The sequence below is a fragment of the Mytilus edulis genome, chromosome 9 (genome assembly GCF_963676685.1).
Source record: "Mytilus edulis chromosome 9, xbMytEdul2.2, whole genome shotgun sequence".
In the NCBI taxonomy this organism is placed as follows: Eukaryota; Metazoa; Mollusca; class Bivalvia; order Mytilida; family Mytilidae; genus Mytilus; species Mytilus edulis.
Window position 1 is genome coordinate 68,044,763 of NC_092352.1, and position 17,317 is coordinate 68,062,079.

General features: G+C 32.6%; 1 protein-coding gene across 1 annotated transcript; it reads left to right on the forward strand.

Moving 5' to 3' along the window:
* The first annotated feature begins 4,137 nt into the window (after window positions 1–4,137).
* On the forward strand, window positions 4,138–6,240 carry LOC139490122 (uncharacterized). Its single transcript, XM_071276972.1, has one exon. The coding sequence runs from the start codon at window positions 4,138–4,140 to the stop codon at window positions 6,238–6,240; it is 2,103 nt and encodes a 700-aa protein (XP_071133073.1).
* The last annotated feature ends 11,077 nt before the right edge of the window (window positions 6,241–17,317 follow it).

Sequence of the window (17,317 nt, forward strand, 5' to 3'; positions counted from 1 at the left end):
CAATGGTACGTTCGTCGTGCAACACGTTTTATTTAGAAGAATACAATTCGGCGGGAATGAATGTTTGAAAAACATACCGTCGGTCGTTTAAGACCCGGTCACAACAGATCGTAAGATTTTTTGTCGTGACACATCTCCCTCATGCAAAGCTCTGATTCTTTTCACGGATTTGGCTATACTTTTTGGACCTTTTGGATAATAGCTCTTCATCTGTTATATCAGCTTTGGATTTCAAATATTTTAGCCACGAGCATCACTGAAGAGACATGTATTGTCGAAATGCGCATCTGGTGCAAGAAAATTGATACCGTTAATTTTATTACTACCACTGGGTCGATGCCTCTGCTGCTGGTGGACTATTGGTCTCCGAGGGTATCACCAACCCAGTAGCCAGTACTTCGGAACTGGCATGAAAATACGGATTTTTTGTTATTAAAATTTGCTGTTACAAAATAATAGAAGTTATTATAAATTAAGGAATGTATCTCCCTCATGCAAAGCTCTGATTCCTTTCACGGATTTGGCTATCCTTTTTGGACCTTTTGGATTATAGCTCTTCATCTTTTATATAAGCTTTGGATTTCAAATAATTTGGCCAAGAGCATCACTGAAGAGACATGTATTGACGAAATGCGCATCTGGTGCAAGAAAATTGGTACCGTTAATTTTATTACTACCAGTGCGTCGATGCCTCTGCTGGTGGACTATTAGTCTCCGAGGGTATCACCAACCCAGTAGCCAGTACTTCGGTACTGGCATGAAAATACGGACTTTCTGTTTTTAAATTTTCTGCTACAAAATGATAGAAATTATTATAAATTAAGGAATGTATCTCCCTCATTCAAAGCTCTGATTCCTTTCACGATTTGGCTATACTTTTTGGACCTTTTGGATTATAGCTCTTCATCTTTTATATAAGCTTTGGATTTCAAATAATTTGGCCACGAGCATCACTGAAGAGACATGTATTGTCGAAATGCGCATCTGGTGCAAAAAAATTGGTACCGTTAATTTTATTACTACCACTGGTTCGATGCCTCTGCTGATGGACTATTGGTCCCCGAGGGTATCACCAACCCAGTAGCCAGTACTTCGGTACTGGCATGAAAATACGGATTTTTATTTATTAAAATTTGCTGTTACAAAATGATAGAAATTATTATAAATTAAGGAATGTATCTCCCTCATGCAAAGCTCTGATTCCTTTCACGAATTTGGCTATACTTTTTGCACATGTTGGATTATAGGTCTTCATCTTTTATATAAGCTTTGGATTTCAAATATTTTGGCCACGATCATCACTGAAGAGACATGTATTGACGAAATGCGCATCTGGTGCAAGAAAATTGGTAACGTTAACTTTATTACTACCACTGGGTCGATGCCTCTGCTGGTGGACTATTAGTACCCGAGATTTTCACCAACCCGGTAGCCAGTACTTCGGTACTGGCAAAAAAATACGGATTTTTTTTAATTAAAATTTGCTGTTACAAAATGATAGAAACTATTATAAATTAAGGAATGTATCTCCCTCATGCAAAGCTCTGATTCCTTTCACGGATTTGGCTATACTTTTTGGACCTTTTGGATTATAGCTCTTCATCTTTTATATAAGCTTTGGATTTCAAATATTTTGGTCACGAGCATCACTGAAGAGACATGTATCGTTGAAATGCGCATCTGGTGCAAGCAAATTGGAACCGTTATTTCTATTACTACAGTGGAGATCACTTCTAACATCTCATTAGAACTGTCAGAATATCTGTCATAGAACTGCTCTAACCTGTCCTAGAACAGTTCTACCTAGAACAGTTCTACCCTAGAACTGTTCTAAGTAGAACTGTCAGAATCAGTTCTAGGTAGAACTGACTAAATCAGTTCTAGGTAGAACGTTCAAGATCAGTTCTAGGGTAGAACTGTCTAAATCAGTTCTAGGTAGAACTGTCCAAATCAGTTCTAACCGTAGAACTGTCAGCAGAACTGACTAAATCAGTCAGGACTGTAGAACAGTTCTAAATGACGTTACTGCAGTAAGGGCCCCTTAGATGCTAGACCTAATAAAATTAAAACTGAAGTACTGTGCAGCTATATAGATTTGCAGAAAGAAAAAGCAAATAATGGCAGTTCAGATTGATGCGGTCAAAAGATTTTTGATACAGGTCGTCCGAGGTATGAAAACTACTCGTAAACTGATATTATATTGGTTAATGAGGTCAGATAATTTTGTTATGTGATACCGAGCCATCCTGACTCCCGGAATAACTAATGTAAAACAATTCAAATAATAATGCCCCCCCCTAACTACTAACGGCCTAATTTATATACAAAAAATGAAAGAAAAACAAATAAATCTAGCTAGAACTGTCTAAAACTGTTCTAGGGTAGAAGTGTCAGGATCAGTTCTAGGTAGAACTGTCCAAATCAGATCTAGGTAGAACTGACCAAATCAGTTCTAGCTAGAACAGTTCTAACCTAGAACTGACTAAAAGGTGTCAGGCTGACAGTTCTACGTACTGTTCTAGAACAGTTCTCCTGACAGATTTAATGAGAGGTTAGAAGTGATCTCCACTGTACCACTGGGTCGATGCCTCTGCTGGTGGAATATTAGTCCCCGAGGGTATCACCAACCCAGTAGCCAGTACTTCGGTACTGGCATGGATTTTTTGTTATTAAAATTTGGCTAAGGTAATCTAAATGTTATGAATATGGTATACTCGGAACTACATATAACTGGTCTTACTATTACCAATGTACATTCGGACAACTACCACGTCATATTAAGGAATTCCGGGATTCCCCATGGTATATTTGGCAGTCATAATATAGTTGTTATCCTGATCGGACGTCCCCATTTGATGAGCGGCCTAAAAGATAATCATTGACTCAAGCCTAGGATTGTGATATTATAGGTAATATACTGCATACACGTATCCCTATAAAATCATTACAGTGGTGTCAGAAGTCGGCACAATTCCACTGATTTCCACTGCGGTTTATCGGTGACATTTATTCCCGCCAAATTTCATTTTTTTTTCGCGAGAGGAAAATCTTTGTTTCTTCTCTCCCGCGATTCATTGTATTATTTCATGGCGCGCTGATTTATCAGTACTATTGATATTTGCGTGAGTGATATATTCGTTTCATATTTATATTGTGATTATCAGACTTTCCGTGTGATGATTCCCATCCCCCTTTTTGTAACACAGTTATAAAATACACAGATTTGCATACACCTAGAGAATAAGACAAAATAACCTTATAAAACAAACTACTAGTGGATATTATTGAGTTTCTATTTGGTTTATTTCAGGATTTGTTTATTTATATTAATACAAATCAACACATTTCTTTTTTTATTCATTGATATTCCGTTGAGCGTCAGATCTTCTGATGTCAGATATCATTTATATGTTTTTCTTTTGTTTTTCATAAATTATTGATACAACTGTGTGCGTCAGATCTTCTAATGTCATAGTTGTTATCAAATATTTTTTTTTTCATTTTGTTTAATTGTCTTGTCGGTTTTACCGTCTGAAAAGTGTTCACTCAAGAATGTGTTGATGATAAAACTTGTACTGTACTACTATTTGGTGTGAATTGTGTATACATACGTCATTGTTTACAATTTCATGCCTGTGTTTAAATAGTTTTTTTTTCTGAGTTTTTGAATATGTATATTTGATATTAATAAGAAAGAGAAATATTAACATATTTTCTTGTGCAAATTATATGTTTATTTACATTTATGCATATGTGGAAATTTTGAATATTTCGGTCCCTTGACTTATATGATGATATAATCAGGGTTATTAAAATTAGTAAATTTCTGAATCAGCTTTGCGCATCAGATCCTCTGATGTCATAGGTGTTTTCAGATTATTTTTTTTATATACACTTGTGTTTTCATTTGCAAATCAGAATAAAATCAAAATACCAATTTTTTCTAAAATTGTGATTGTATGTTCAGGTGTTTGTGATTTTGTTTTTAAATCTTGTTTGTGGGGTGTAGTGTTTTTGTATATTGTAGTGTTACACAATTTGTATTGTATATATATTTTGTGTGTAATTCCTTGTAATTTTTGTTTTTTAAAGCTTTTATTGTAATCTTAGTTAGTAAATCACAACTCAACTCAAAATATGAGTAACTCAAGTAATTTTGACGGAACAGTGCCGCTCGGATGGTTCCTGCTGAAAGCCGATATAGAGTCTACAGCTTTTGTGAAAGGGTGGAATAGTGAACAAAAATTACAAACCTTGGTATCGAGAATTACTGGGAAAGCACTGAAATTCTATGAAAACAGGTCATATCCAGTACAAGCAGACTACGAAACCATATGCAAACTCTTCAACGATCGATTCGACTCAGTTGGCTACCCCTTACTCATTAGGGAAAGTCTAGAGAATGTCTGCCCATATCCAGATGAGTTATTGGACGAATTTACAGACAGGATCGAAGAATTGGTAGAAGGGGCATTTCAAAATGAATCAGAAAATGTGAAAGAACATCTGATTATAAAATACCTCACTAATGCTTGTTGTGATGAAGAAGGGAAAGAACTGGTAAAAGCTGTTGCCGAAGGTTCAGTATACGAAGCAAAACGCTATCTCTGTACATTAAGTAAAGTTACAACTGAGGGATATTTAAAGCTGAAAAGTTTATGGAAACCTAAAACGAAAAAAACAATAGATGATATTAATTTCAAGATTGAAAAGACCGGAGACCATGATCAAATTGTGAGAAGCAAAGAAACAGACGAAAATGTTGATTCCGGAGAAACAACTAGAACATGCATCAACGATGAATCAGAATGGTATACCCCATCTAAACATTCGAGTGAAGTGGAATGGAATGAGGCAATGAAAAAGAAAGGAGTTGATACCAACTTTAAGACAAAAGAGACGGCAGACCACAGTCCCGTTATGATAGGACAAAGAACGGAGCAGACGGCTCATAAAGGAGAGACAATCGAGAAAGTATCAAACTCTGTAATAGAACACTGTACAACACCATGCCATTCCAAAGTTGTGAAGGAAGATGCAGTTTACACAATGGAAAGTCCCAGTCCTGAATACGAATCAGATTGGTTAGGTGAAGCTGATGATATAAAACAAAGAGAGGAAAGTCCAAGTCCCAACTACAAACCAGATACAATATGTGAAGCCGATGAAAAAGGACAGAAAATACCTACCAATTCCCACTGTTTCAACGAACACAAACGTGATTGTGATAGGAAAATAAATCCAAGAAAAGTCAATGCAGATAAAACAAAAGAAACATCAAGGTTAATAACTCGACACAAACTCCATCTACTTGTTCAATCAATGGTAAAAGAAAACAATAATTTAGATAAAAAGAGGTCAACAAGCAGACAGGAATATAATTTAGAAGAAAACATGAATGTCAATGCAGATTCACAGGTTATACTAACATACGACCAGGTCAGGCAAACTCAAACCAAACACGAGAAAGGAGAAAATAAAGACCTAAAACAGTTAATCAACAGAAATTCATACCAAAAACAGTTAAGTCGGTCAGAACTGGAATTGCTTAGCAACATCATTGATCGCCTTACTCCAAATTCTGTATACTGCCAAGATAATCTGTTGACGCTTGAACTTAAGGACAAACAATATCGTTACTGGATGACATCACATGGCAATACGAAGACCCATAATCATAATGAAGAAGAAGATAGAGAACAAGATAGTAATAAGGAGGGGAAAAGTCTTCAAGATACTTGGAGTAACTGCGACAAAAGACAAATTTTGAAGACAGAACAATGGACACAAACTGATGAACGATCTTCAGGAAAAGAACACAGTTTTACAAAAAGAAAGGAGGTGAAAGATCAAAGTACTCAAACAACAGATGATAAACACACTCAAATACACTTTGATCAAGAACAGAAATGGAGCATGCAGTTAACACAGACAGCCATCAACCATTGCAATACTGTCAAAGCAGAAGATGAACATAATTATCCTGGTTCCCTTGAAGTAACAATATTAACAGGAAAAACACATACAGAACAAAATCAGGAAGCAAAGAGATGTACAAGAACATACGAGAACAAAAATCTAGTCGGTGATAGTTTGAAAGATACAGAAAAGAAAGTTTGTGTAAAGACTGAAACATCCAAATACAAGAAATTAAAAATAGAACAGCAGAGAAAACTGATAAAGCACAACAAGTTGATCACCGAGAAAAAAGAAAGTGGTCCAAATAAAAGTATAATATGATGAGAACAATACAAAGAAAAGAAGAACTCGTAGCAATGAGAGTGTTACCAAAGACGAGGAGTTGGGGTAAAGACGGGAAACTTAGATGGAAGAGACCTAAGGCTAAAAGATTCCATAGTAAAACATTTGTGGTATCGGATTGGAACCTTAACCGTGACAGAAAGGATGGTCAGACTGAACGTTTGGTGACGGACACGTCATTTGATATTTCTGCAATCGAAGATGAAGATATTGTTGCCATACAAAAACTAGTTTCTTGAGTTGTGCTTTTATGTTTTTAATTTGATTGAAATCAAATGTATATAGTTACTGTATTATTTATATCAGAATTACATTTATATTGAATGCTATAGTTACTGCCATGTATATAATTATGTACAAGTGTTGGTTTAGAAAACTAGTGGTTTAGTTTTTTAATTTTTATATTCGAAATGCATATATAATTGTATGAAATTCATGTCTTTAGATATTCGCCACTGGACATCAATGAACAAAAGACAATCCATCCATTTATTCATTTTAAACTGATGTTTCTGCATAAAACTACAATAATTTCAGCTTTACTTTGGTTTATGTCGGCATCATTTTATTCATATTAAACATTTATATGGTTCTTTCTAATACCAGAAATATCCTTTCTTCCAAGATTTCTACTGGTAGGGTCTTTACAACGACGAAGTGAACTATTTTACCTCAAATTAATTGCAGTTCCATTCATATGAGCGTACGCAACTAATGCTTTTAGAATAGAATCATTGTGTTTATGGAAGAGGGAGGAAGTGGAAAGGATATTCATTTCATAGTTAGCATTGGCGTTTTTGTATTCTTTAGATAATTCTACTTCCAAATGTGCTATCCTCTGAATAGACGAACTTGTTCAGCAATCACAAGATGTCGTGTTGAAACTAGCATTGACTAGAGCTATGTTATCAATATTATTGTATAGGACGTTTTAAAATAAACCTTGACGATACAATATATCTCATTATCGTCTTAATCGTATATAGAGATTGTTTTATATATTTGTGTACAGAAGGAAAAGGATAGCTGTTTTTCATAACTTAAATGCTTTATACTGTATAACAATTGAGAATCTATCTACATGTATCAACCATATGTGTATCAACTACAACTTTACGGACTAGTGTATTCCAAGGATTTCAAATTAAGGATGTATTTTCTCGCATTTAAACATCAAACAGTTTATACAATTTAGTGTTGAGATATAAAAGAAGGTGCCATGACTTTATTCTAGAAGAGGTCCATTTCTATGAAAGAGGGAGGAATGTTATGAATATGGTATACTCGGAACTACATATAACTGGTCTTACTATTACCAATGTACATTCGGACAACTACCACGTCATATTAAGGAATTCCGGGATTCCCCATGGTATATTTGGCAGTCATAATATAGTTGTTATCCTGATCGGACGTCCCCATTTGATGAGCGGCCTAAAAGATAATCATTGACTCAAGCCTAGGATTGTGATATTATAGGTAATATACTGCATACACGTATCCCTATAAAATCATTACATATGCTTGGAATAAGAATATCCTTAGTTTTTCGAAAAATTTAAAGTTTTGTAAACAGGAAATTTATAAAAATGACCACATTATTGATATTCATGTCAACACCAAAATGTTGACTACTGGGCTAGTGATACCGTCGGGAACGAAACCAAAAAATGAAACATCCTGTTAAACTTAAATCGCAAGGCCTTTTGAATTCACTAGATAAGTAATACACGAGTTTAAGAAAAATAGGGCTTAATTGTTACCTGTAAAACACATTTATACTTTATGGTACAAATTACATGTAAATCTAATATAAGTTTTTCTTGTATGCCATGTCTTTTAATTTGACAAAATACATTTAAATTTAATTGAAAGAAAGAATTTTTACAATAACTTTGGAATACATTTCCCTATTTAAAGGGTTACCAAGAATAGACGGATTGAAGTTCTATCATGACTATATTAAATTCTTGGTTTTACAAAATAAATGTGTTATTTTAAAAAGATTATCAAGTTGCTTTATATATACTATTGTATGTATATATCATTAAAAAAGGTTCACTGTATTATCAACTTAACTCAACTGGCACCATAAATCTATATACTAAGCTTAAGTTTAAATGATGAAATTGTCCAGTAACCATAAAATATATCTGAAACATTCAAAAAAAATTGAATAACATTGAAAATAGTAGTAACAATTCAGCTTTGAGATGATTTGATTAGCGTGCTTTTTATTTTATTTTAAAGGTGATATAAATATATAGGTAATTGTTGATGAATATGTTGTTGAGGTTATATATGTTTATTATGAAATTGCTATATTGAATATATTTTTTATTTCAAATTGTATTATCAAATTCAAATTTCTAGCCAAATTTCTAAATTGTATTATCAAATTCAAATTTCTAGCCAAATTTCTAAATTGTATTATCAAATTCAAATTTCTAGCCAAATTTCTAAATTGTATTATCAAATTCAAATTTCTAGCCAAGGAGAAAAGTTGATGTTAGAAACAGTTCCTAAATTGATGCAATGCAATAGAAACGAGCATGATTCAGACTAGGTCGAGTATGGTTCAGACTAGGTCTAGCATGGTTCAGACTAGGTCGAGCATGGTTCAGACACGTTTAAAATGGTTAAGTGCTAGCTGAATACAAGTTCAGACTAATAAGTATGGTTCAGACTACAGTCGAGTATCATCAAGTAAATTTCAGACCAATTCAGATTGGTCGAGTAAAAATAAGTACAGTTAAGTACAGATATAGGCCATTTCAGACTTTTACTGATTTGTAGTGTATATTGCCTTGTAAATATTTTCTATTTGAAATTCTAATAAGCCGTGCTTTTTTCGCTTTGTGAAAATACCCATGCTCTAAATCCAATAAACTTTGTTTGCACATGCGTATATTGACTTCTGCAGAATAATGAATTTTATCAAATTGGCATGCATTTAATACATTTCATTAACTTAAGGATGTACTTAGGTGAGGTTTTGGAATTTGTGTCAAATGTTCGGACTCCTTGGTGTTTTTCCATACAATACAATGTAAAATATTTTGCCCCATAACACCCATTTATTTGTTCATATAAGACGTAATAGCTCAAGAAAGGTCATTTACCAAAATTTTAGAAGATTCTTAATTTTCTTTCTTTTGTTTTGAGAACTAATAATACCAATGCAAATATACGGTAAAAGTCCGAGTCAGCCTTTTCCCGCCATATTTTAAATCTCAAATATCTCGAAAAGGAGGTCCATGACCTATCAATATTTTTAGCTTATTTTATTCCTTAATTGATGCTCTACCAGCTTATAGTATCAATTTTAACTTCTTAATTTATTAATTTTCAACTAACCTCACCTAAGTACATCCTTAAAACACTTCCAAACTCTTAAATGATGTACATGTTGTTACTAATTCATTTATTATGGTTGTCATGTGTTGCAATTCGAAATTGACATATTTGACCTAGATACGACAACCGTTCATGTTGGTTGCTCAAAACTCCTCCCTCCGCCTCGGAAAAATCACATTGCCAGTCGTTTGCTTGTTTACAAACAAAAAAGTGAGGTTCATGGAAGAGTCCACACTAACGCTTTACACTTATACACAATGGACTTAGAAATTACCTTAATTGTCCTAATCTGAATCGAAATAATTGATGCAAGCTATACTTTATTGTAGTTTTAACATGGGTAGGCATTATATTCGTGTTATTTTAGCCCTCACTGTCGCTCGGACAAAATCATCACGAATGTAATGCATAAACCACAATATAGCTTGCATCAATTATTTCTTAAACAAAATATACGTGAATCTTTCCCTTGGTATCTTCAACATATACATAGAGAATTTTGATAAAATAGAAATAAAATATGGACAAGAGCTTAACCCTTGTACTCTCTTTGATATACAAAATTAATAAGATTGATGATAATTCTTTATTATTAGAAAAGGTCTGACCTTGCTATATTTGGAAAACTATTTTAGATATTGACATGTAGATAAAATAAAAATAAAATATAGGCAAGCGCTTATCCCCTGTAATCTGTTTGATGCAAAAGGACAATCCTAAATAAGGAACTATATGTTAGACAATACAGAACAAAACTTCTACTACACCAACCTTGTTAATAACATGAGGAGCTCATACATATGTATGAAACAAAAATGTAGAATTAGTTATTTTTGTGGTTCCAATTTTCGTGGATTGATGAAATTCTAAACCAGGAATTACATGCTAGACAGTTCAGAACAAAACTTCTACGACACCAACCTTATAAATTAAGGAATGTATCTCCCTCATGCAAAGCTCTGATTCCTTTCACGGATTTGGCTATACTTTTTGGACCTTTTGGATTATAGGTCTTCATCTTTTATATAATCTTTGGATTTCAAATATTTTGGCCTAGATCATCACTGAAGAGACATGTATTATCGAAATGCGCATCTAGTGCAAGAAAATTGGTACCGTTAATTTTATTACTACCACTGGGTCGATGCCTCAGCTGGTGACTTTTAGTCCCCGAGGGTATCACCAACCCTGTAACCAGTACTTCGGTACTGGCATGAAAATACGGATTTTTTTTTATTAAAATTTGCTGCTACAAAATGATAGAAATTATTATAAATTAAAAAATGTATCTCCCTCATGCAAAGCTCTGATTCCTTTCACGGATTTTGCTATACTTTTTGGACCTTTTGGATTATAGCTCTTCAGCTTTTATATAAGCTTTGGATTTCAAATATTTTGGTCACGAGCATCATTGAAGAGACATGTATCGTTGAAATGCGCATCTGGTGCAAGCAAATTGGAACCGTTATTTCTATTACTACAGTGGAGATCACTTCTAACATCTCATTAGAACTGTCAGAATATCTGTCATAGTACTGATCTAACCTGTCCTAGAACAGTTCTACCTAGAACAGTTCTACCCTAGAACTGTTCTAAGTAGAACTGTCAGAATCAGTTCTAGGTAGAACTGACTAAATCAGTTTTAGGTAGAACGTTCAAGATCAGTTCTAGGGTAGAACTGTCTAAATCAGTTCTAGGTAGAACTGTCCAAATCAGTTCTAACCTTAGAACTGTCAGCAGAACTGACTAAATCAGTCAGGACTGTAGAACAGTTCTAAATGACGTTACTGCAGTAAGGGCCCCTTAGATGCTAGACCTAATAAAATTAAAACTGAAGTACTGTGCAGCTATATAGATTTGCAGAAAGAAAAAGCAAATAATGGCAGTTCAGATTGATGCGGTCAAAAGATTTTTGATACAGGTCGTCCGAGGTATGAAAACTACTCGTAAACTGATATTATATTTGTTAATGAGGTCAGATAATTTTGTTATGTGATACCGAGCCATCCTGACTCCCGGAATAACTAATGTAAAACAATTCAAATAATAATGCCCCCCCCCTAACTACTAACGGCCTAATTTATATACAAAAAATGAAAGAAAAACAAATAAATCTAGCTAGAACTGTCTAAAACTGTTCTAGGGTAGAAGTGTCAGGATCAGTTCTAGGTAGAACTGTCCAAATCAGATCTAGGTAGAACTGACCAAATCAGTTCTAGCTAGAACAGTTCTAACCTAGAACTGACTAAAAGGTGTCAGGCTGACAGTTCTACGTACTGTTCTAGAACAGTTCTCCTGACAGATTTAATGAGAGGTTAGAAGTGATCTCCACTGTACCACTGGGTCGATGCCTCTGCTGGTGGAATATTAGTCCCCGAGGGTATCACCAACCCAGTAGCCAGTACTTCGGTACTGGCATGAAAATACGGATTTTTTGTTATTAAAATTTGGCTAAGGTAATCTATGCTTGGAATAAGAATATCCTTAGTTTTTCGAAAAACTTAAAGTTTTGTAAACAGGAAATTTATAAAAATGACCACATTATTGATATTCATGTCAACACCAAAATGTTGACTACTGGGCTAGTGATACCGTCGGGAACGAAACCAAAAAATGAAACATCCTGTTAAACTTAAATCGCAAGGCCTTTTGAATTCACTAGATAAGTAATACACGAGTTTAAGAAAAATAGGGCTTAATTGTTACCTGTAAAACACATTTATACTTTATGGTACAAATTACATGCAAATCTAATATAAGTTTTTCTTGTATGCCATGTCTTTTAATTTGACAAAATACATTTAAATTTAATTGAAAGAAAGAATTTTTACAATAACTTTGGAATACATTTCCCTATTTAAAGGGTTACCAAGAATAGAAGGATTGAAGTTCTATCATGACTATATTAAATTCTTGGTTTTACAAAATAAATGTGTTATTTTAAAAAGATTATCAAGTTGCTTTATATATACTATAATTGTATGTATATATCATTAAAAAAGGTTCACTGTATTATCAACTTAACTCAACTGGCACCATAAATCTATATACTAAGCTTAAGTTTAAATGATGAAATTGTCCAGTAACCATAAAATATATCTGAAACATTCAAAAAAAATTGAATAACATTGAAAATAGTAGTAACAATTCAGCTTTGAGATGATTTGATTAGCGTGCTTTTTATTTTATTTTAAAGGTGATATAAATATATAGGTAATTGTTGATGAATATGTTGTTGAGGTTATATATGTTTATTATGAAAATGGGTGGAATCAGAAAAAATGAAGCAAAAAGTGTGACATGGGGGGTCCAATTTCAAACTTAATATTTTGTATTTCTTTTTGTCTTGCCCTATTACAAATACTTTAAATTTTATAATTCCAAAGTTTCAGGCCGAACGAAACAGACACATTGAATAATCTTAAATTTTAATAGCATACATCTCAAAAATATTTAACAGAAACCATACTACTTAAAAACAAGTTTGGTAATAAAACAGTCAAGAAAACATTGCTCAGACCTTTTCCAAATGAAAGTCAATATAAAAAGGAAAATTTTAAAACCAAAATTTCCATCTTTTCTGCTAAATCATATAATAACAATCAAATTGAATAGCTTAATTTGAAAAAAATAATAGTAACTAGTGATTGAAGTTTTTGCCAATAAAAAGAATCTTAATATATTTCAGTTACAATAGTAAACTTTGAAAGCCCTGAGATTTTGTGATCATTTGCAAAAAACAAAATGTCATTTCATTGTACCGTTTTAATGTAATTGTATGTAGAAAAAGCCTTCTATTTTCAGTATTTTGTCACACTCCTGACATATTTTATAAAGATTGAAAAATGCTTTAAACTTTCACAAAAAATCACTAAACACATTGCTATATCATTGATTTCAATTTCTGATATCTTTACCCATAGAACAGGACTTTCTTTTTAGGACCATTTAAAAAAAACACAAAGAGAGGCACCCCAAAATGTCAGGAGTGTGACAACTGTCTTTAAACATCTACCAAAGAATACAAAGGACTTAAATGTTTTATTTTTTTTATTTTTCAGAAGTGGCTATTCCAAAGAGAAGAAAAAAAATCATTACCACTGTGATATGTTTATATCATAGATGTGGGAGTGCATTATATATGTCAGGAGTGTGACGCTTTTTTAAGGCATTTTCTGTCAATTCATAATTTCACAAGAACAAGTTCCACAAGTTTTTTTGTGTAAGAAATGTTAAAACCAAGTAATATTCATATCATTTACCTCTTAAATGTGTTATTTATCATGATTGTTTTGGCACAATCAGTTTTAATTAGTCATTTTTCTATTTTTTGTGCACTGAGTAATGCAAATTTATCAAAGGAAATAAGTGTGTACAACTATAATATCATATAGGAAAGTGAGGAAATGAATTTTGTACAAAATAGAACAATTATTTTGATTTAAAATGGTATATTTAAAGATGATTCAAGGATTAACCATTCAGATGTAATTCGTCACACTCCTGACATGAATTTAACAATTTAAGAAAAATATGAAAATTAGCTTTATTTTTAGGACAGATAATTGAAAGACAGCTAGTAAAATGAAGAAACTTTTGGTAAACCTTCCATTCCTTAATTTTCTAGAAGAAATGATTCAAAGAAAGAGACTTCGAATGAGAGAACTCGCAAATACTGGCTGAATCTGAAATTAAAAATCGATCAGCGGAAGTTGGACCATCTTAAAATAAAAACCTATAAAACCAAGCTAACAAAAAAAAGCTTAAAGAAAGAAGAACTTCAAATTCCAAATTTTATAAACAATATAAAGAAAAACAAAGGCAGTGGCAGAGAAACAGTAGAAAAAAAGGAAGAAAGATAAAAAAGAAGTTGGGTTGAATAAGAACTTGGAATCGAACAAAAACAGCTCAAAAATTAAAATGAGAACAGATCTGTGACTGTGTCAGATTCCAGATCTACAGTGAGAAAACCTGCACAACAAACAAGAAAACAATTGCCACAAAACAAAAATGCTTATAAATGATCCCTTCTAGAAGGCCCTTCTGGGTGTAGCATTTTTTATGATGTGTTTCAAAGAACTCGTCCAAGCATTTGGGTTTTGTGGCAGTTGTTTTCTTGTTTGTTGTGCAGGTTTTCTCACTGTAGATCTGGAATCTGACACAGTTACAGATCTGTTCTCATTTGAATTTTTGAGCTGTTTTTGTTCGATTCTAAGTCCTTATTCAACCCAACTTCTTTTTTTATCTTTCTTCCTTTTTTTCTACTGTTTTTCTGCTACTGCCTTTGTTTTTCTTTATATTGTTTATCAAATTTGGAATTCAAAGTTCTTCTTTCTTTAAGCCTTTTTTTGTTAGCATGGTTTTGTAGTTTTTTATTTTGTTTAAGATTGTCCAACTTCCTCTGATAATTTTTTAATTTTATATTCAGCCAATATTTGCGGGTTTTCTCTTTCCAAGCCTCTTTCTTTGAATCATTTCTTCCAGATAATTTTGCCTGGCTTATGTCAGCAAGTCTAGTGGATGTTTTAAGGAATGGAAGATTTACCAAAAGTTTCTAAATTACTAGCTGTCTTTCAACTATCTGTCCTAAAAATAAAGCTAATTTTCATATTTTTCTTAAATTGTTAAATTCATGTCAGGAGTGTGACGAATTACATCTGAATGGTTAATCCTTGAAACATCATTAAATATACCATTTAAATTCAAAATGATTGTTCTATTTTGTACAAAATCCATTTCCTCACTTTCCTATATGATTTTATAGTTGTACACACTTATTTCCTTTGATAAATTTGTATTACTGTGCACAAAAAATAGAAAAATGACTAATTAAAACTTATTGTGTCAAAACAATCATGATAAATAACACATTTAAGAGGTAAATGATAGGAATATAACTTTGTTTTAACATTTCTAACACAAAGAAACCTGTTGAACTTGTCCTTGTGAAATTATGAATTGACAGAAAATGCCTTAAAAAAAGCGTCACACTCCTGACATATATAATGCACTCCCACATCTATGATATAAACATATCACAGTTGTAATAAATTTTTTTCTTCTCTTTGGAATAGCCACTACTGAAAAATAAAGAAGAAGAACATATTTAAGTCCTATGTATTCTTTGGTACATGTTTAAAGACAGTTGTCACACTCCTGACATTTTTGGGTGCTTGTATAGAAGTTAATCCAATATGTGAATTATGCACCTCAGGATGTCTGTATAGCCTTTTATGGATAGCTGATACATGTATACAATAAATACTTACCAGTTTTACACACAAATACTCCTTAAAAATACAACCATAACACTTTAATTTAGAAATTATCAAATTTTGCCAATATTAATTTTTGGTACTACCTTTTCACAATGTATATTTATTTACATAATATTTGTGCAATGATAACACCAATCTATAATCTACAAAACCTAGTATTGAAGAATGATTATAAACCATCTTCATATACATGCATTCATCATAATAATTTTTACTCAACATGTAAATTATTTAAAAAAAATCCTGTCACACAAAAAGCGTCACACTCCTGACAAATTTGACATGTTTTTTTAATAAAACTTTTGGCTGGTACAAGATATCTAAATGAAATTTGGCTGCAAGTTAGCTGGTATTGAACTTGTTAGTTTGACATTTAATTTACTTTCCTAAATATAATGGGGAAAACAATATGCCCCAATATGTTAAAATCTTCATTTTTTCTGATTCTACCCATATGCTATATTGAATATATTTTTTATTTCAAATTGTATTATCAAATTCAAATTTCTAGCCAAATTTCTAAATTGTATTATCAAATTCAAATTTCTAGCCAAGGAGAAAAGTTGATGTTAGAAACAGTTCCTAAATTGATGCAATGCAATAGAAACGAGCATGATTCAGACTAGGTCGAGTATGGTTCAGACTAGGTCTAGCATGGTTCAGACTAGGTCGAGCATGGTTCAGACACGTTTAAAATGGTTAAGTGCTAGCTGAATACAAGTTCAGACTAATAAGTATGGTTCAGACTACAGTCGAGTATCATCAAGTAAATTTCAGACCAATTCAGATTGGTCGAGTAAAAATAAGTACAGTTAAGTCCAGATATAGGCCATTTCAGACTTTTACTGATTTGTAGTGTATATTGCCTTGTAAATATTTTCTATTTGAAATTCTAATAAGCCGTGCTTTTTTCGCTTTGTGAAAATACCCATGCTCTAAATCCAATAAACTTTGTTTGCACATGCGTATATTGACTTCTGCAGAATAATGAATTTTATCAAATTGGCATGCATTTAATACATTTCATTAACTTAAGGATGTACTTAGGTGAGGTTTTGGAATTTGTGTCAAATGTTCAGACTCCTTGGCGTTTTTCCATACAATACAATGTAAAATATTTTGCCCCATAACACCCATTTATTTTTTCATATAAGACGTAATAGCTCAAGAAAGGTCATTTACCAAAATTTTAGAAGATTCTTAATTTTCTTTCTTTTGTTTTGAGAACTAATAATACCAATGCAAATATACGGTAAAAGTCCGAGTCAGCCTTTTCCCGCCATATTTTAAATCTCAAATATCTCGAAAAGGAGGTCCATGACCTATCAATATTTTTAGCTTATTTTATTCCTTAATTGATGCTCTACCAGCTTATAGTATCAATTTTAACTTCTTAATTTATTAATTTTCAACTAACCTCA